General features: G+C 47.9%; 1 protein-coding gene across 1 annotated transcript in view; it reads right to left on the reverse strand.

Moving 5' to 3' along the window:
- Nucleotides 1–19537, reverse strand: part of Cmtm4 (CKLF-like MARVEL transmembrane domain containing 4) — a 47617-nt gene extending 28080 nt beyond the window's left edge. The window contains exon 1 of the mRNA NM_153582.5: nucleotides 19181–19537. Within this exon, the coding sequence (NP_705810.2) occupies nucleotides 19181–19366 (186 nt within the window). The 5' untranslated portion in view covers nucleotides 19367–19537. The remainder of the gene's footprint in view (nucleotides 1–19180) is intronic.
- Nucleotides 19538–21452: the final 1915 nt, after the last annotated feature.

Genomic DNA, 21452 nt, shown 5'->3' on the forward strand with positions numbered 1-21452 from the left:
CTCAGGGAGGCAGAGACAGACAGAAAGCCATAAGCCTGAGGCCAGCCTGGTCTACACACGAGTTCTAGGCCAGTCAGGGCTACTTAGTAAACCTGTCTCAAAAAACAAAAAACAAGGGGCTGGCGAGATGGCTCAGTGGTTAAGAGCACTAACTGCTCTTCTGAAGGTCCTGAGTTCAATTCCCAGCAACCACATGGTGGCTCACAACCATCCGTAATGAGATCTGATGCCTTCTTCTGAAGTGTCTGAAGACAGCTATGGTACTTACATATAATAAAATAAATAAATCTAAAAAAAAAAAAAACACCCACAATAAATACAAATAAAAACACCCAGTAATTCATAACCTTCTTCTTTAAAATATGCCTGATAGGTAAGTACAGAATTTTAGCTCCCTATGACACGGTTTCTGCGGAAAGCAAAAGGGAACTACGAAACTGTGGTGTTTACAACAATAAACAGACCAGATGTTAGCATTTATACAGACGAGAGTCCTCAGAAAGCTGCAGTGACTCTTAACGTCAGACAAAGAAAACCTCACCCTGAAAGCTGCCATGAAGAAAAGGGAATTTACATTACACAAAAGGCCCAACAGAGCAATCCCAAACGTGCATACAACTACTAACAGAGCCTCTAAACACACGAAGCAAAAACTTATCACAAGCAGAGAGGCAACAGTCAACATTCTTTTCCTCATAATTGGTTTCAACCAGTAAACAAAATAGGCAAGAATGCAGAAGTGCTGAGGGGCAAGCCTTAGGAGGAGGGGCGGCAGAAGCTTCGCGATACGGGACTTGCTAATGGTTCTTTGATATGCCACCAAAGAGTTCAGCAAACACACGTTAACATAGAGAATTAGCACTATATTAAAGCGAAGCTTCTACACAAAGAAATCCACAGGGCAAACGATAAAACTACAGACTTTTTTTTTTTTTTTGGCTTTTTGGCTTTTTTCTCTGTGTAGCCTTAGCTGTCTCAGAATTTGCTCTGTAGACCAGGCTGGCCTTGAAATCACAGGTGGCTTGGCTCCAGAGTGGGAGAAATTTTATAAATCACATATATACACATATATATGTGTGTGTGTGTGTGTGTGTGTGTGTGTGTGTGTGTATATATATATATATATATATATATATGAGTCAATATCCAGAACATATAAAGAACATAGTTACACGTCTATAATCCCAGCACTTAGGAGCTAAGGCAGGAGGATGACAAATTCAAGGAAGCTTGGCCTACACAGTAAGACCTACCTCTAAACAGACAGGAGAGAGGGAAGACTATGAAACACTGGCAAAGCAGTACACCTACAACAACTGTCATAGACTAGCTAGTAAGAATACAAATGATAGCTGGGGATGGTGGCGCACGCCTTTAATCCTAGCACTCGGGAGGCGGAGGCTGGTGGATCTCCCAGTTCCAGGCCAGCATGGTCTACCAGAGTGAATTCCAGGACAGTCAGAGATAGATAGACAGACACACACACACACACACACACACATACCTCAAAACAAACAAAAAACCAACCAAACAAAACAAACAAATATAGTCACTCTAGAAAACTGTTTACACAGTCCTTAAATAATTAGAACAAGGAGCTAAAAGTTACCTTTGGTTAAGAGCATGGGCTTCTCTTCCAGAGGACCTAGGTTCAATTCCCAGCATCAACATGACAGTCATTACTAACATCCCACAGACCTGAAGCTTTCTTCTGGCCTCCTTGAGCACCAAGCATGGACATGACACACAGACATACATGCAGGCAATACACCCATACACATAAATAAAAACTTTAAAGGCTATAATAAAACATGCTGGGTGGTGGTGGCAGCGGCAGCGCACGCCTTTAATTCCAGCACTTGGGAGGCAGAGGCAGGTGGACAGCCAGGGCTATACAGAGAAACCCTGTCTTGAAAAACAAAAATAATAATAATAATAATAACATACATTTATACTCTGACCCAGCAATCATCTTTCTAGGAAACATGCGCGTGAGCACACACACACACAAACATACACACACAGGCGGGCACGCGCTCATGCATGTGCGTGACGTGAACCAGGACCTAAGCACTCTACTATTCGGTCATCCCTTAAGTCCTGTGTGTGTCTGGGTATATCCACATGGGCATCAGGGCTTTCTGTACATGGCAGGCAAGTACTCTAGAAAGAGCTGCATCTCTAGCTCCACTCCACTCCCAGGTAGGAAAACACAAAGAAAGTGTATGTCCAACCACAGCAGCTCTATCCATCTCATCCATCTATCCATCAATCCATCTATCCATCTAACCATCTATCCATCTATCCATCTATCCATCATCCATCTATCCATCTATCCATCTCAACGCAGCGGCTCCCAAGAGGTGAATGAGTAGTGAGACTAGCAGAGCTGGGTGCCTGTCTCCTATGTGTACGTAAGGCTGAGGCAAGACTAGGTCTTAATGAAGGGAACGGAACTGAGGGAGAGAGGTAGGGAGAGGAAAAGGGGAAGAAAGTTAGTATAGATCATAATCAAAAACTACACAATAATAAGAAATTAACTACTGACAAAAAATACAAAATGAATGAGTTTCAAATACACTATGCCAGTGAAAGATAGCCTCAAAAATATACTGTCTACAATTCCACTTTCAGGACGTTCTGGAAAAGACAAAGTGTAGGCACGCGGAATCAGTGAGTGCCAGGCAAAGGCTGGGTGAGGCTGCACGAGGAGGTGCTGAGGGGTGTGGACTACTCTGTAGTCGAGCTGTGGAGAAGCTACGTGAGAATGTGCTTGTACGCACACTCAGAACAACACACAAGTCCATGTGCCAACTCAGCACAGTGCAGACCACCAGCCTCGCCAGCACATATCCAACCCCCACAGGGTCAATGTTGCCAGAATTATGTTTTCAGAAAGAAAATGCTGGGTGTCTCCTAATTTAATTTTTAATACAAAATCATGACATTAAAATTAGCGCTAGTACTGTGTCTGGGTTTAGCAGAGAAAAAAGTATGACATTTTTGTCACTCAATCATAAAACAAAAGTTTCATTTCCAAAATGAGACAGAGCCCATTAGAGTGGTCTACCAGAAGCTACATACACACAGTTGGGGCCCGTGCCTATACACTCTGAACTTCAATAGAAAGGTTTGTGTGTGTGCGCGTGCATGAACAGGCACGGAGGTCATGAGTCACATCTGGTGTCTCTCCTCAATCATCCTTTGCCTTTCTTTTTTAAGAAAGGCCCTCTTGTCAATTGAGCTAGACTAGCCGGCCAGTGAGCTACAGAGCCACCCCTCCTCTGTCGGCTCCATCCCCTAGATCCAGTCAGAGGCAGGCGGAGGAGGCAGGAGCGCTGCTGCACCCTGGCTGTTCTGGCGAACTCTAGAGAGCTGAAGTGGGGTTTCACACTTTCACAGCCGCATACTACCACAGAGCCAGCTCCATGGAAAGTCCTTAAGAGAAATAATGTAAATCCATTTTCAAGCTGTCATAGCCAAGGATAAGTTATGAAACAGCATCCACAGATGCCATCAAAGTAACCTGCACACAGGAATAAGGCTAACACAACATACACCCAATTCTTTGAGGAGGCTATCCTTGATAGCTGAGAAATCTGGCAATTTTTACTTTTTTAAAAAGATGTATTTGTTTATTTTATGTATATGAGTACACTGTAGCTGTCTTCAGACACACCAGAAGAGGGCATCAGATCCCATTACAGATGGTTGTGGGCCACCATGTGGTTGGTGGGAATTGAACTCAGGACCTCAAGAAGAGCAGTCAGTGCTCTTAACTGCTGAGCCATCTCTCTAACCCCCCAGCAAGCTTTATTTTAAAAACACTTTTTTCTATAAAAGCCTGATTCTTTTTTTAAAGGCACACATAATTTAAGAGGTTGTTTTCCTATTCTGTGGGGTTTCGGTCGAGTACAGTGTGCTATTCCTAATACAAGCGTACTCAACTCTGAGGTCCCCAACATAAAGGAACCCTGTAAGCCCTGTGCAGCCCCAGATTCCCCAAAGACCCTTCAAGAGATGTGAGGCTGGAGTAGGAGAGGAACTGGAGTGGCTTTAAGCAGGGACTTGGGGGGTCTGGAGCAGGAGTTGGGAAGCAGGAAACCTGAAGCGATGTGTGTGCAGAGAGCAGCAGCAAGGCCAGTGATGGAGGCAGAGCACAGCTCCTGGAGACCCACACACTCGCTCATCGCCCTTCTGGAGCTGGTCACTTATTCCATCATATCAAGAGTGACTCCAGACTGCTCGTCACATGATGTGCCATGCTCAAGACCCAGACTCTGAGGGGTTACATGCAATGGGGTACGCCCACACCCAGGCTGGCCAGGCACCTCTAACTTGACCCAGATAGATATAAACAGAGACGGTTTTGTGCTCACTAGGATCAAACCACGGGATCTGGCAGTCAGATACCAACATTTAAAATGCATCACCTATCACAATGCATTACAGGTATAGTTCAAAAAACTGGGATGCTTGAACGCTGCTTAGCCACTCCTTTCCGACTGCTCTGACCCACCAGAGCTGTGTGAGTTGTGTGCTACTGTAAAATGGGAAACGCAGGAGAGCAGGGCTCATTCTGAACACGGCCCTGCACTGACCAAAATGTGCTGCAAATGTGCTTTGCTCCACAGGCCTCTTAATACAGCATTTGGAGCAAGGCTGTGCTCCTACAAACAAGACCAGGCAAGGCAGCAAGGTCTCCCGACTACTCCCTGCAGTCTATTCCACTCACTTTAAAACACAGCATTCTCCCCGCTGGGTTTGTTGGCTTGACAGCAACCACACAGGGGCTGGCACCTTCCTTAGAACAGTAGCTTCCTCTGCCCTCAATCCTTAACACTCACAAGATGCTTTCAGGCTGATGGTAGCCAGCCCTCACCTCTCTAAGACAGGCAGTGCCACAGTGGCACAGCCCCTTAGCTACCCACCAGTCTCGCCCCTAGGTCCTCAGTCCAAGGCAGTCAATGCTCGGAAGTCTCTACCAGACAAGGCTGACTGATGGATGCCCTTCCTAAACTGGCCAGGTTGGCAGAGAATGAAGTATCCCACTGGCTTCAGGCAGAAGTGGAGCCAGAACAAAGCTGGGTAGAGCTGAGATCTGTTCAAATGCATCATCCGCTATGCCACTGAGGCCCAGGGGTCACAGGTCACCCTCGACCAGGCAGTCAGAGAGAAAATGATCAGTGGCTCAAGCCCTGCAAGATTCAAGAGACCCTGTGGGTGCTTGCTCCAACGCAGCCTGCAACCAACAAGTGTGTGTGCGCCAGGCAGCACAGTTAGCCCAGCGCTGAGTGTAACCGCAAAGCTGCCTGGTGACCCGCAAAGGTATGGGCACAGTGGTGAACCCCTGGAGCCCTAGCTACTTGGGAAGCTGAAAGAGGAGGATTGTTTGAGTTCACGAGTTCAAGGCCAGCCTAGGAAACAGCAAAAGAGATGATGGGTATGGGGCAGAAAGAAGAAAGGAAGAAACCCCTTACGCCGCAGGTGGGAATTCTCCTACCTGTCCACACCGCCTCTACTACCTACCACACATCATTGACGTTCTGGTAACTTCGAAATTTTCCTGAGAGGGTAGCAAGGATTGAAGCCAGCACTTTGTGCATTCTAGGCAAGAACTCTACCACTGAGCTATATCCCGCCCCATAACTTGGGTTTTAAGAGGAACTGAGAGAACACCTTTAACCCCAGCATTGGGAGGAAAGGTCGGGGCGAGGCAGATGCTGGAGGATCCCTGTTAGTTTGAGACCAGCATGACTGGTCTACAAGCCCCAGGGTTACAGAGAAAGATCCTGGGGGCCCGGGGTGCGGGGGGGGGGGGGGGTAGATGGGGGGACTACTGTTCGTTCAACAAACAGGAACGATTATTGAAGTAAGCCAGCAAATCACTTACTCGTTTGCCTGAAGGCATTTAGTCAACTATGTGGTGTTGAATACACTATTATCTGCATTCAGCAAAGAAAATGCTGCAAGATGCCACATGTTTATTAATTCACAATAAATCTGTTTTAAGTAGTATATCTGGAAGATGCCTAGAGTTTACGTCTTTGCGTAGTTGAGAACTTACTCTCCTATCTGGCTTAACACCAGGCCCAAGCTATGTCTAAAATAAATTTCCCTACGGGATAAGACAGAAGCTGCTGAAAGAACAACAAACAAAAGAAACAAGCTGTAGAGAGAATGTTTGACCAGTCAATCCCCCGCCCTAAACAAAAAGCAAGCACACGTCACTGCTCCCTCCAGAACCTCTAAGATGGGAAGGCAGGTGTAGCAAGGACATCTATAATCCCAATACTCAGGACAGTGAGGCAGGAGGAGTATTGATAACTGGGAGCCAGACTAAGCTATACTGAGCCTCTGACTCAGAAGAAACAAGCAAAAAAAAAAAAAAAAAAAAAACCACATTCATTCTAGACAACAACCAGCCTTCCCTGCCGGCAGACGCTGCCTAGTGCCAGGCCAGTGGCTGGGCAATCAGAGCATGCAAACTGCACTTCAGCCTTCCTTCACCCTCCAGCAAACGAGCATGCAGTGCACAGCCTACCCAACTTAAGCCATAGCTACTTGTAGCAGGATGTTGAGAGCGAGAGACGGCTGAGCCTCTCTGGCTAAATTCTGTACTTGTCAGGTATGGATTGGATGCTCTACTAAGACATTTATTTTAAACAGCTAGATTCTTCTTCTTTAACTCTTCAACTATGTTGATTTGGTCATTTAAAAACAAAACAACAAACAAACAAACCTCCAAGAACCAGTAATGGAACACAGATGTTTTGACAAACCCCTGATCCTGCAGACTCCCCAAGGACTTCTGGCAATCAGTCCTTCTCTGTAGGCTCCTCGCTTGGCAACCCTTGAGCCTCAAAGTCCAGACCAGCAGCTGTGGCTTTCCCAGATATGTAGTGAAGGTCCTACATGGGACGTGTGTAGGACCAGCCTGGCTGGCTATATCACCGAAACCTCCTCACCAGCCCACCTACCCATACTTGTGTTCTCACACACAGCCATGGGCAACAATGTACTGTGTTCCCTAGCTTCAATCCCACAGCTATACTCTACGAGGATCATGGATGCTTTCTGCCTCACTAGTATGCTTTTGCTTTACTGACCCAGAAAGTCAAAAACCCAAAAGGCAAAATTCTATCTACCAATCCCAAGGAGTTACCTCAGTGCAAACCCTGGGGCCTCCTAGCTGTTCCAAGACACTCACTCAGGCAGTCTTCCTGGGCTGGGTCAATGCCAGCCCTTTAAACACATAGAGAACTTGGCTTCTTATACACGGTGCTTCCTAAGCTACAGGGCTAAAAATACCTGAGCCTCTGAAATTCATCAGTCTCCCCCACAGGAAAGCACTCACACATGAGGGGCACACACACATGAGGGGCACACACATGAAGGGCACACACACATGAGGGGCACACACAGGCTCCTCCTATGGCTGAGAGTCTAACTGTAGTCACCCTGAACACAGGCTATCACTGCTGTGTTGGTCGGCATGAATCAGGTAGGTCTTTTCTTCCTGGACTCAGGACTTTTCCAAACTTTTCCAAACAATCCAGAAGACCAAAGCTTGGATGAGCTGATAATGCTTGCTGAGCAGTCAGGAGTCCTCCAGTATGGGCAATGATCAGAAAACAATGGGACCAGACCAGCAAGAAAGGGAAACACACAATTCAAGCTAGTGTCACAGGACAGAGGTGCTCAGTCAAGCAAAGAAAACCAGTACAGGAGGGCTGGGCCAGGGTAGCTGGCAGAAATGAGGACAGGGTTCCTGTCTCGGCCTCACAGGTTGGGAACAGGGGTTATGCGGCAGCAGTGTGTGACCAAAGCTACTGAAGAGAAATGAGAACCTTTCAACCACCATGGACTACATAGAGGGAAGTGGAAAGGAAAAGAAGCTGAGTCAGATGAGACAGGACCCAGAGTGCTCACAATAATGGCTAATATTTACCAAGCACTGCCCACAGCTAAGTGCCAGGCTCGACACCTCCCAGCCAGCCTTTGGTGACTGGCAACCTCTCACCTAGACTCCTGACTGGCCAGGTCTCATGAGTCACTTGGGCCCAGCCAGGCCAGGCTAAGGCTCTGAGGACATGGTCTTACACACAGCAGTGAGCATCTAACTTGAGACTTAAAGTGATCAGGGATAAACAGGAAATCTAGAGTGGGGCGCTCAAGACCGAAGGATGCCTGTCCTATGTAGGGACAATGCTTCAGGATGGAAGAAAGGGACAAGGGACAGATGGAATCTGGAGGGCCTAATAAGCATGGGTAAAAATCTAACCCTCACCGGGCGGTGATAACACACTTCTTTAAACCCAGAACTTGGAAGGTAGAGGCAGGAGGATCTTTGTGAGTTGGAAACCAGCCTGATCTACAGAGAGTTCTAGGACAGTCAGAGCTGTTAGAGAAATTGTCTTAAAACAAGCAAAACAAAACAAAAAACTAGCCTTCATAGGTCCTTCCCTTCAGAGTAGTCATCTCAGGATAAACTAAACAGTTTTGAAGTGGAGTAAAAAGGTTCCTAAATACTTCCAATGAAAATCAGATCTTGTCAGATTTGCGTTTCAAAACTAGCTGGTTCTGTGGAATTTGCACACTTCATCTCTGAACTACTTTATAACTGGTTAAACTGTATGGAACTAATTTGTTTGACTGAAAATGATTTCTATCTGTGCACAAAAAACCCAGAGTGATATCTACATCTATCTTATGGAAGAAGTGGGATGTAACGATTTTTTAATTTCCTTGAACAGTTTGTAACATCTTACCAGTTTCCTCACTACTAGAACTGCTTATATTTTGTAGTAACCATCTTTAAAAAAAAAAATCCTTTAAAACTAACGATCTTAATTCTGGAGGAGCATGGACAGTTTGTAATGGCAGGATTTAGACCAAGAGGAGAACCCAGAGGTCCCTTGGCCCCAAGGACAGGGAGAGTAAAGGAGACAGTTCTCCCCTGCTCTCCGCACCAGCCATCTCAGTGCAGGCTTGCCAGGCAGTGGTGGCACACACCTTTAATCCCAGCACTCGGGAGGCAGCGGCAGGCGGATTTCTGAGTTTGAGGCCTGCCTGGTCTACAGAGTGAGTTCCAGGACAGCCAGGGCTACACAGAGAAACCCTGTCTCAAATGAAAACAAAAGAAAAAAGGAAAAAAAAAAAGTGCAGGCTCTGGACTGGAGATGAACCTCAAGCATAAAGCACTGACCTGGTGTGCAGGAGGCCCTGGGTGGCCCCTAGTGCCCACAAGGCAGGTGTGTGATAATCCATTTACCTTGTTTATTATTACTCTGCATGCATGTGTGTGTGTGCTATGTAAGAGTTGCTTGTATGTGCCATGGCCCTCATCCTGGAGCTCACAGGACAGCTGTCAGAATTTGAGTCTCCTTCACATTGGGACCCTGGGATTGAACTTAGGCCATCAAGCTTGTGTGACAAGCACTTAGTGGCTGAACTGCCTCTGCCACCATGCACAGGTCTGAATCTCAAGTTTTACACACTCACAAACCCCAGGGCGCACACAGCTGAAGAGATTTCCAGAAGAAGAGCCCTGAGCCTGCATTTGGCTTGCCTGCCTGCCTGCCTTTTCTTTCTTTTTCTTTTTCTTCTCCCCACTGGCACTGAAATCTTTAAGCCTTACACTGTTTTTCATAGCTACACTGGAATCAATGGGAAACCACAAAAATGAAGGCTTCCATTGCACCCCATCATCAAACTGCAGCGGCAGCAAAGAAACACCCCAGAACTAGCCATAGCTTGGTGAAACCCTGACAACCTTAGGTGCCTGTTAACTCAATTCCCAAACTCAGCCGGTCCTTTCAAGTGCATGAGGGGCACGCATGGGTATCTGTGCATGGGTATGTGTTGCTGAGGAAGGAAGCTAGGGCCCTGAGCCACACCTCCAGCCTCCAGAGACAGATCCTGGACTTCATCACCGCCTATGGCTTCCCCAGGCCCCTGGAGCTGTGGTTCTTTGCTTTTAATCAGAAGGTTTTCTGAGAGCCACCATGCCCCTCAGCCTAACTCTTGGCTGCAAGCATCTACTCTGCTCTGAGGGGTACCAAAGGACCCCAGCTTGGCAGACAGGAGCGGCTCCCTCTCTGAACAGAGTTATTAGAAAGCAAACAACTCCAATAATAATTGCAGGATCCCTGGATTTCGTTTTACACGTCTCTAAGCAAGCAGCTTGGCAAAGCTTCCTATGGTTCCCCCACCGGTACAAAAATCCGTCTTCTAAGCAAAGGCTTCAGTTCCCAGGAGCAGCAGACTCCTCACAAGAGAAGTTCAAAACAAAGAAAAAGGCACTACAATGCCACTGTATTTCCATGCTTTCTCCCTAACATTTTCTGCTTAAAACTGAATCCGGCAGTTTATGAACATACATGAATTTCCCCTTATAAATTCCTTGGATTTAAAAACCTTAACCTTATAAACTATGCTGAGTAATTATCCCATGTTTTTTCTCATTCATCACAAAGTACGTATATTCATCTGCTTAGTCAGTGCCTCGTGATGTGCTAGGCACTGGGGGCACAGCAAAAACTTAGAACCGTACTCCCATGGGGCTGACAAAGACTTGGGGGGAAGGGGAGGGGACCACACACAGAGATCAGGAGGTAACCTGAGGAACAGAGCTAAGAGGGCAATCTTCACAGAGGGAAGAACAGCTGAGAGATAAGCCCAAGTGCAGCACTGAGCGAGGTAGAAGGATGTTAACTGACATGCTAGGGAAGGGCAGGAGTGTACCTTAGTGGTTCAGTGGCCCTGAGCCACCCCACCCCCACCCCCACCCCCACCCTGCAGTACCTCCAAGTCAGAAACAACAAAAAGGTAACCAAGGCTCCTGATCAACACAAAATCAGGGTTAGGAAAAACTCCAGTCAAGGGAAAGAAATGTACCTCATGATGCTTTGGTTTATAGTATACTAGACTTGAACTATAATTAATGCTTAGGCCCCCATTCTGACTTCAACCCCTCGTGCTACCACCCTGGTGGGAAGAGGGATCAGCAGGCTTGTGTAGGGCAGGGCATGCTGGAGGGGGCAGGAGGCAGCCTCTTTTAGTAACAAGTCATTCTCACAGAAACTAATCCAGTCTCCTGAGCAGAGCACTCCCTGGAAAACAGCAGTCATCCATTCATGGTGTTCTGCACCCAGGACCCACACACTTCTCACCAGACTCCACCGCCCCACTCTCTGGCACTGAGAAACAAAACCCATAACACAACTTTGGGGACATACTTCAATCACAGAGCAGCCATCTCTTGAGCAGGAGAAGCACCTGGGACTCGGAGGTGCGCATAACCCCACCCTTGCTTCTCCTCCTGGGACTCAGAACTGTTGACAGTTAGGAACACAGTGCCTCTAGGGCTGTCAGGAAAGAACTGGCAGGGCCTGGTGACCCAGGGGAAGCCATAAGGACTGACAGAGCTCATCACTGCATGTCTCTAGTGTATGGTTAAGCACAGTGCAGACCGGGGACACAGAGACCTCACATAGGTTCTGAGACGTGTTAAACAAGTCTGGGTTTGTAATGTTTAGAAACGTGAGAGGATTGCCCTTTGAAGTAGTAACTGCACCCCTGGAAATTCAACAACAAACTCCGTAACGATTCAAAAGAAGCATCCAGGCTACTTCATGAGGACATTTACAGATGTGGTCATAACAACAAGCAGACAGCGGCAACGAAGACCCGAGAATGCAGCACATGGACTCCTTCAGAGACACTTAGGTACTTACTTATGTGACCTTTCAGATACAGACATTCCAGGCCAGGAAGCAGTGCAGTGGGTAAAACCCTGGGCACACAAACATGAGGACTAAGAGTTTGGCTCCTTAACTTGGCAAAGTGCCAGCTAGAGCACTGGTTCAGGGCACAGTGCTTGCCTGCCATGTAAATGCCAGGTAGGCGGGGCCATCCACCTGCAGTCCCTGCACTAGGAAGGGAAAGAGGGAATCCCCAGAGCAAACTCCAGATACATGGGTGAGCTCTAGGTTCAGAGAGGAGACCTTGCCTCCATATACAGGAGGGTCAGTGATCAAAGAGCAAGCTAGCATCAACCTCTGGCCTCTCATGAAGTACCCAAGATTCTGCCCGTCTGAGTGTCCCATACGAAGATGATTTTTTTTTTCCTAATTTCCTTTTAAAGTTAGTTTGCTGGGTGTGGTGGTAAATGCCTTAATCCCAGCACCACAAAAACAAATCGATTTAATAAAATAGTTAATATTTAAATAAAATAGTTACAAAATTGCCGGGCGGTGGTGAGCACTCCTTTAATCCCAGCACTCGGGAGGCAGAGGCAGGCAGATTTCTGAGTTCGAGGCCAGCCTGGTCTACAAAATGAGTTCCAGGACAGCCACAGCCAGGGCTGTACAGAGAAACCCTGTATGGGGGGGGGAGGGTTTACAAAGTTTTTATTATTATTAAGATTTTTTTAAACAAATTATGTATGTGAGTACACTGTAGCTGTATTCAGCCACACCAGAATAGGGCATCAGATCCCATTACAGATGGTTGTGAGCCATGATGCTGAGAATCGAACTCAGGACCTCTGGCTTTACTTTTTTTTCTTGGAGACAGGGTTTTTCTGTGTAGCCCTGGCTGTCCTGGAACTCACTCTGTAGACCAGGCTGGCCTCGAACTCAGAAATCCGCCTGCCTATGCCTCCCGAGTGCTGGGATTAAAGGTGTGCGCCACCACCGGCCGGGGTAACCAAACACTTTTAAGCTTCTTGTTTGTTCCAGTGTTCAGTGTTACCTAAGCCATTCTCCCTGAGGGCCTCCAAATTATGGAGGAGGTAAAGGGAGAACTGCAGATTATGGCTGATAAATTAGCTTTCAAATTAATCTGCACTGAGGCAAAGCTGGTGCCAGTTATTTTTCAAATATCTGTGTGGAGGTATATGCCAGCAGTTACAGGTATATGTGCAGATGTGTGTGCTCATCTGCATTTGTGTGTGTAGGCCAGAGGTCAACTTGGGATGTCATTCCTCGTATACTGCCCACAATATTTTCTGAGTCATGGTCTCTCACTGGCCTGAAACTTGCAGACTAGGCTGGCTAGTCAGGGAGCCAAGGATGAGCCACCTCCTGAGTGCAGGGATTACCAGTGTCCACCACCACACCTGGAGTTTTATCTTTTCAAAAGGCTTCTGGGGAACTACTTAAAAACTTCCTCTCCCATGCTTGCTGACTGAACTACCTCCATATGTATATTACATAGTATATATTAATATAAATTATATATGTTACATATTAATATATATAATGCAATTATATCAAATACTAACATATTATGTACATATACGATATGTAGTATATAACTATTATATATTACATTTCTATTATATATCATACATCATGTTATATGATATATTACAATATATATGATAATTTATATATAATTTTATACACATACATCCCTGTTGAAGTTAGGTATGGTTCGTTCTTCCTACCAGCCCTCTGCTCTCAGAAATAAGATTCAGATTCAAAATATATTTACAAATACCTTGGCCATATAGCTTTTACATATCCCAGTAGTTATTAAGAGAAAATACTTGCATGTAGAACAAAATTCAATATGGAAAGGGAGGCAGATAGCAAAAAATGTCTCCCTGCCACTCAAGGCTCTGGCCACCCATTTCTCTAACCCAGAGAAAGAATGACCAGGGATACAGCTGTCTAATCACACTACTATAACAAGGCACCCTACACTGGCTAAGATAAACAATAAAAATGTACTGCTGCTCTGGAAGTAGCAAAGTCCAAGCTAAGGAATTAGCAGATTTTGTACGTGGTGAAAGCCTTCTGTGCACCCACACATAATGGACTGTACCTCACCATTTCTTACGATGCTACTGACACCATTCCTAAGGACTAAGCTCAAGACTTCCCAAACCTTAACCATTTTTTTTTAGCCCAGGCTATCCTCAAGCTCCTTATCCTCTTGCCTCAGCCTGCCCAGAGCTGATAGAGCACCTCACCCTGCTAAGGCTCGGCTCTGCCTCTTAGCCATCTCATTAGTGCCGGACTCCAGGATATGAATTGGAGATTCGGGAGCAGCACTCAGACCACAGCAAGTGTCGGGAGGCTTCGTGAACAGGAGCCCAGAGTTTTGCAGCTCTGCAGTGGCCAGGCACGAAAAGCAACTTCTAAGACTCTCACCTGATAAGAGACACAAAGTCCATTCCCAAGGGAACTTCCTGGCACCCCACCCAACACAAACACCTCTCTCCCATCACCACCTCTGGAGCCACTTGGACTGTCCACAAAGACTCAGCTTTTCTCTATACAAAAATCTTGCCAAGAAGGGCAGTAGTGGCCCACACTTTTACACGAACACTCGGCAGAGGCAGAGAGGCAGAGAGGCAGAGAGGCAGAGAGGCAGAGAGGCAGAGGCAGGTGGATCTCTGAGGCCAAACTGGTCTACAGAGCGAGGTCTAGGCCAGCCAGGGCTACACAGAGAAACCTTGTCTCTGAAACACACACACACAAACGTTGTTGAGTTTTTGGAATGCATTATGGCTACAGCTCTCCAGTCCATTATACAGTATGTCTGTCCATTTACTTAGGTCACATGGGATTTCTTTCTCCAGTGATTGTAGTTTTCATAGTAGAGATCTACATATTGTGGTAGATTTCTAAGTATTTCATCCTTTCCAAAGCTAGCAACTGTTTTGTTATTCTTTTCTTTTTTGGTGAGACAGATTTTCTCTTCAGCACAGGCTAGCTAGCATCAAACTCAGAGTAACCTTCCCAGCTCAGCCCCCAATACTGAGATTACATACAGGTATGAGCCACTAAAGCAGGATTTTTTAAAATTTGAATTTCTAATAATTTGTTGCTAGGATACAGAAATATGGTTGATTTTTACATGTTGATCTTATGTATGAAAACCCTGCTAATTCACTATTAATTCTAGCATATTGCCAGATAATTTTCTACAGAGTTGTTCATACCACCTGCACATAAGTTCCAGTCTATCTCCATTCACCTCTACCCATCCATCCTTACCTATTCACCTCCCCACCCACTCACCTCCCCACCCACTCACCTTCCCACCCATCCATCCATCCACCCACCCACCCACCCATCCATCCACTCACTCATCCATCCATCCATCCATCCATCCACCCATCCATCGACTCACTCATTCATCCATCCATCCATCCATCCATCCACCCACCCATCCATCCATTTACTCATCCATCCATTCATCTATTCATCCATCCACCCACTCACCCACCCATCCATGCATCCATCCATCCATCCATCTACCCACCCACCCACCTATCCATCCATTCACTCAGCCATCCATCCATTTACCCATTCACTCATCTACCCATCCACTCACCCACCCAGCCTTCATCCATCCATCTATCCATTCACTCATCCATCTATCCATCCATCCATCCATCCACTCATCCATGTTTGAACCAGATTGAGCTTTCGGTATGCTGCTGACTATGAAGAGCAGGCATCACTGCCTGGCCCCCATCTGAAAGGAAAGCATTTGTTTGTTTCCATAAGTAGGAAGCTAGCTACAGAGCTTTCAGTTAGCCTTTCCAGAACTAAGTTCCCTTTACTTCCACGTTTGCTGACAGCAGTTATTAGAGGTGAATCTGGCGGCCGGTGAGATGATCAGTGAGGAAAGGTGCCTGCCTGCCACTTGAGTATTCAAGCCTGATGGTTACATTACATCCCTGTAGATCACATAAAGGTAGAGGTGAGAACCGGCTAACAGAGTCATCCTATGACCGCCACGTGAATGTTCACGGAAAACTGGGGCTTGCCAGTTAAGATGGACCAGCAAGCTCCAGGGATTTGCCTGTCTCTGCCTACCCAGGGCTGGCTTTACAAGCACAGGTCCGCAGGCTTTGGAGGCAATCATTTTCTGACAGTTATCTCCCAGGCCCTGGTGCCTGGTCTTTAGACCAGCTCTTCAAAGGAGAGGACACCAAAGTCTGTCACAATTAAACCTACTGGCCCAGACCCAGTAACTCTGGGATCTGGGGCCAATAGGCTCTGCACAGTGGCTGCAGCCAGTGTTTACCAGAGTCGAAGGCGTGGAACTGTGGCTGTTTTATGCTACATATAGTTTCTTTATATTCCTGTAGGGCTTTAGTGGAAATGCAGGTTTGGTTTTTGTCTGTTTTACCATCACATCCCACACATCTCAAGAATACAATAAAACAATCTCCAACTGTGCTGACTGGCTCCAGGTTACAAACTGACAAGGCTGCCCACCAAGCAAAAGATGTGCGAATACCCAACTCTGAGATGCAAATGCTCAGATTTGCCTCTGAGTCACCTAAGAGAGCACCTTCGGTTACCTTAACTCCTTAATTCTGCAATTCCTAAAACTCACGTGGTCATTTTCCCTCATTCTATGACTGAGGAAAGGGGTGGGACAGAGTTTAGAGATTTAAAGATCGGAGATCTGGGGCAAAGTTTACCCCCTCACTCTTTTAAGGGACGAACACTGCTGACTGCTAGGACAGAGACAAGAGCTAGCACCCATCAACAGGTTTTCTGGATTTTTTTTTTTTAAGATTTTAAAAATGTATGTTTAATGTATAAATATGTGGTCTAGTGAGTATATGCCACCTAGGTGTCACAGAAGACAGGACATGGCATCAGATCCCCTATAGAGCTAGAGTTACAAGGGGCTGTGAGCCCCAGACCTGGGTGCTAGGAACTAAATCCAGGTCCTCTGGAAGAATGGCAATGGATCTTAACTAGCAAGCCCTCTTCTCCAGCGTCCAGTGTACATGGGAATCACCTAGGAACTCCTGTTAAAACCTAAGTAGGGGGCCGGGCGTGGTGGCGCACGCCTTTAATCCCAGCACTTGGGAGGCAGAGGCAGGCGGATTTCTGAGTTCGAGGCCAGCCTGGTCTACAAAGTGAGTTCCAGGACAGCCAGGGCTACACAGAGAAACCCTGTCTCAAAAAAAAACCAAAAAAAAAAAAAAAAAAAAAAAAAACCTAAGTAGGTTGAACAATCATGTTTTCTGCTCCGATCTGATGTTAAAAAAAATTTTAAATAGGTTTCAGAGAGTCTGAATCGCTGAATCAGCTGAATCGACAGAGGCCTAGGGTGGTGGCAATACTGGACCAAGTGTGGGAAAAAGCAAGGATCTGCAGTTTCCTTAGGCCTCACCTCACAATGTCTATAAATACTAAGCCTTTTAAAAGCCAGACTTTACTGAAGTGAAAGAATTAGTACCTTCCCTTCTCTCTGGGCGGAGTCTGCGCTGTGTGACATCGCAGAAGGACCCTCATAAGGACTTCTTGTTTATTTTCCAGTTTAAATTTCAAGTCTTATCTCTTGGAACTTGTCTGTTTTCTTGAGGGAAGGTGGATCACCCTGAAGGTCCTAACAGCAAGGCTGAGAACCCAGAGGGCAGCAGACCATAGACTGCCACATCACTCAAGTGACCATCTCTTCACTTGCCAGTACACAATCCACAGTAGACACTCGGCAACTAGGAAAGCTTTTAAAGGCTGGCCCCTAAAGTCCTTCCACATGGAAAGTAAGGATGACCACACAACCACACCTCCCCAAAGGAGGAAGCATGGCTGGCTCCGGCTCCAGCTCCAGCTCCTGCAGACAGCCAAGTCCCAGCAGTGAGCGGCTAATGTTCTGTACAAACCACTCCATCTCCATCCTGAGAGGCAAGTTAAGAGTTGTCCTTACTTTCAAAGGCCTGCTAAGTAAACTAAGAAGGTCCCTGACCAGGCCCTGGAGTCCACCTTCTGGCTCCAAGTTCAGCCCTGCCCTTTTCTTACTTCTGATTATCTACACCGCACTCAAACATTAGCTAGCTAGCTCTTTTAAAAAAAGGATTACGTATCGCTCCCACACCGACATTCTCTCTGCTAATAGCAATGGCTAACAGAAGCTTGGTATCCCTGAGAACATTCCAGATTCCTGGATTAAGAGTGTTTTAAAATGTAAAGATAGGGAACTTGCTCCACTTATTTCTCACTAATGCCCTTTAAAACTAGGCATCAGAAGACCAAGCCTTCCGCAGAGAAGAGAGGAAACTCTCCATGAGTCTACAACCTACAAACACAGGGACCTTTATTTAAAGGGTGTCCACATATGGTATTTCTCCCAAGAAAGATTAACGTATGCACTCAGTTAATAAGCCGAACAGGCCTGCCGCTCCCAGAAGGAAAATGCAAATATGTTGCAGTTCTGTGCAAAGGGCTTCTCTGTCAGGGTGACAAGTCTATAAAGTTTTGAGGCCTCGGTGAAAGGCTACCTGTGACAGAGAATAGGAGGAATACAAAGGTTTTTTTTTTAAACTGGACTGTGCCCAGTCCACCACAAAGATAAACTACACTGCCCAAAGGGACCTGCTACAAAACCACAAAACCGAAACAGAACCCACAAGCCCCTGAACCAAACACTCTGGGGGGTCGCGGGGGGGGGGGGACCCACCAAGAAATGTGCTCTCGAATGCCTAAGTCCAACAGAAAGTTCCCCGTATCTGTCACCTCCCAAACTGGCCGCCCTCCCAGAGTGACTTAACTCTGGGTACCAATTTGGGCAGTCCCAAGAAGCCACCACCAGTGCTGAGACTACAGGATGCTATGAAGGAAGCCAACGTCCGCAGTAAAGACTGGAGGCTTTGTGGGTAGATCTGGACTCCCCCACTGCATCTGGGCTACACGCCTCCATTCAACAAATATTTATTGAGCATCCACCATCTGCTGGGCACCCTGCTAGGCGCCAGGGAGGAAACCATGCCACAGCCCCCGGCCTCTGTTAGCAGAGAACCGTCTGGGGGTTACGCGAGCCGGAAAACCTGCTACAAGTTGCTAAGCACAGTAGTAGCCAGGCGATGGCACGGCCCTCGCAACCGGCTCTGCGCACCAACCTCTTGTCGATGAAGCAGGGAGGGCACAGGTAGGCCCCGGAGCAGGTGTGCAGGCACCAGGCACCCCTGAGGCTTCGGAGCTGCAAAAGGCAGACTCCGGCCGAGGGCGCGGTCCCCAGAGGAGCAGGGACTGCAGCCCAAGGACCTCGGAGTACGGAGTGCGCGGAGCGGGGACCGCGCAGCCCGAACCCGACTCTGGTCGGCCGGGCCTTCCCCCGCGGCCGGGTGCGGGTAAAGAAGGCGCGGGCTAGGCCGCCGACCCGCCCGCTCGTACCTGGAGCCCCGCCCGGCACCTACCACTTGGGCGACCTTGAGGCGGCCGAGCGCGCCGCGCAGGTAGTCCGGGTCGCAGCGCAGGCCGGCCAGCCCGCGGCGCTGGCTCACCGGCTCGGTGGTGGGTTGGTACGGGCTGCTGGCGCCCGAGATCATGGAGGTGCTCGAGGCCTCGCCCTCGAAGCCGTCCAGCTCCTCGCCGCCCCGCATGCTGCCGCCCCGCGCGGCCGGTTCCCCCGGCGCCTGGAGCGGGCAGGCTCAGAGCGGCCGCCGCATCGCCGTCGCCAGACCACCCCACCGCCGCCGCCTCTGCGCCCGCCGCCCGCTGCGGCCGCGGCTCGGTCCGCTGGGGCTCGGCTCCCGCCGCCTCGGCAGCGGAAAGGGAGGGAGGCGGGAGCGGGCGCCGAGGGAAGGAGGCGGGAGCCGCGCGCCGGCCCGGAGGGGGCGGAGACTGCGGCCGGCGCGGGGAGGGGCGGGGCGCTGAGGGCTGGGGGCGGGGGGTCGTGGGGGAGAGGAGGGGCGTTGCAGGTTGGGGCGGGGCCGGTGAGGAGCCTTAGTCACGCCCCCACCACGCCCTCACCTGCTGGGCGTCTGGCCCAGACTCCGGGGTGGTCGCCGGCGGCCCTTGCAAGGAAAGGCCCAGACCAAAAGAGGGAAAAAGGGTGGAGAGAATGGAGACTGACCAAAGAGTCACAAAGCTGTTTTCTCTGCCCGCAGCCTTAGAGCCTGCTTTAGAGAAAGTGGGATCGTCTGCAGGTTTAAGTGTGTGTGTTCCCACGCTGGGCACACTGAGACAACCCTATTCTGTGTCAGAGGTACAGCCTGTGAGGGGGTGGGGGAGGTCGGGGTTAATGGAGCCCGCAGAATCCACACAACCCCAGTGTCAATTTGGGATCCAGCATGCTGGCATAGGAGAAATATATGAGCACACAGTAGGTGCTTGGCAACTAATATCAGTTCCCTATCCTGGCTGAGAAAAGTTTTGCTACCTCTAAGCATCAAGCTAGGCGACACTCAAATTTTGCCCTGGAGGCATTAATTATAGACCAATTTGTCATTCAAGTGTGAAGACTAATTTTAAGCTTAAGTAAAACACTAACTTTCTAAGAATTGTCACTTTGACACTGAACCTTTCAGCACCCTGAATACAGATCTGTTCCGGTCCTTGAGGAAGGCACCAAATGAAGTGTTATAATCATTACTATTTTACACAAGTGGAGACAAAGCTTTCAGAGTAGAAGTGGCTTGTCCAAGGGCACCAAATATTCAATGAGTAGAACACAAGGTCTATTTCCAAAGCTGAAAGGATACCAGCTTCAATATTTATATTATTTGACTTACTAAATATTTTGAGGGGGGGGGGACACTTACTGTAAGCTAAGCAATATGCTAAGAATTGAGGACAGGGATGTTGAGAAGTCTCAGTGGGTAAGAGTGTTTGCCACCAAATCTGACCACCTTTGTTTAGTTCCTGTGACCCATGGGTGAAAGAAGAGAGCCAGTCCTTACAAGCTGTCCTCTGGCCTCCAAAAGCACACACCAGAGTCCTGCCACCCCAAGGACAAATGTTAATAGCTTTTTTAAAAACTTGAAGACAGCCGGGCAGTGGTGGCACACGCCTTTAATCCCAGCAGTTGGGAGGCAGAGGCAGGCGGATTTCTGAGTTCGAGGCCAGCCTGGTCTACAGAGTGAGTTCCAGGACAGCCAGGGCTACACAGAGAAACCCTGTCTCAAAAAAACAAAACAATAAATCCTTGAAGACAAACTCTACTCTCTCTTAAAACCCTCCTGAAATGGCAGCTACAAAGGTCTATTGATACCCCAGGGACAATGAGTAGGAACGGAGACAAAGGATAGAACACTAGATGCTGGAGAGAAATGTGCACACAGCAACTGATACGGCACATCTAAGAGAATGGACATCCAAGCTTGCCGTGGGAAAGGTTGAAATACAACCCAGATTACACATCACAACAAAAGGCTCAAGGGCGCCAGCAAAGTCTAGAAGTGCTTGTGTGGGAGGTGGGGGAGAGGAGACAGCAGGCAGGAAAATGCAAGATGATCCATTAAAAGCTTTGAAGAGCCAGGCAGTGGTAGCACACGCCTTTGATCCCAGCATTTGGGAGGTAGAGGCAGGCACATTTCTAAATTCGAGGCCAGCCTGGTCTACAGAGTGAGTTCCAGGACAGCCAGTTCTATACAGAGAAACTGTCTTGAAAAACCAAAAGGAAAAAGAAAAAGAAAAAAAAAAAGCTAGGAAGAAGTATAAAAGGGTCCCTTGATCCCCTCCTATATA

Source organism: Mus musculus, chromosome 8, assembly GCF_000001635.26.
Source record: "Mus musculus strain C57BL/6J chromosome 8, GRCm38.p6 C57BL/6J".
NCBI classification, from domain to species: domain Eukaryota; kingdom Metazoa; phylum Chordata; class Mammalia; order Rodentia; family Muridae; genus Mus; species Mus musculus.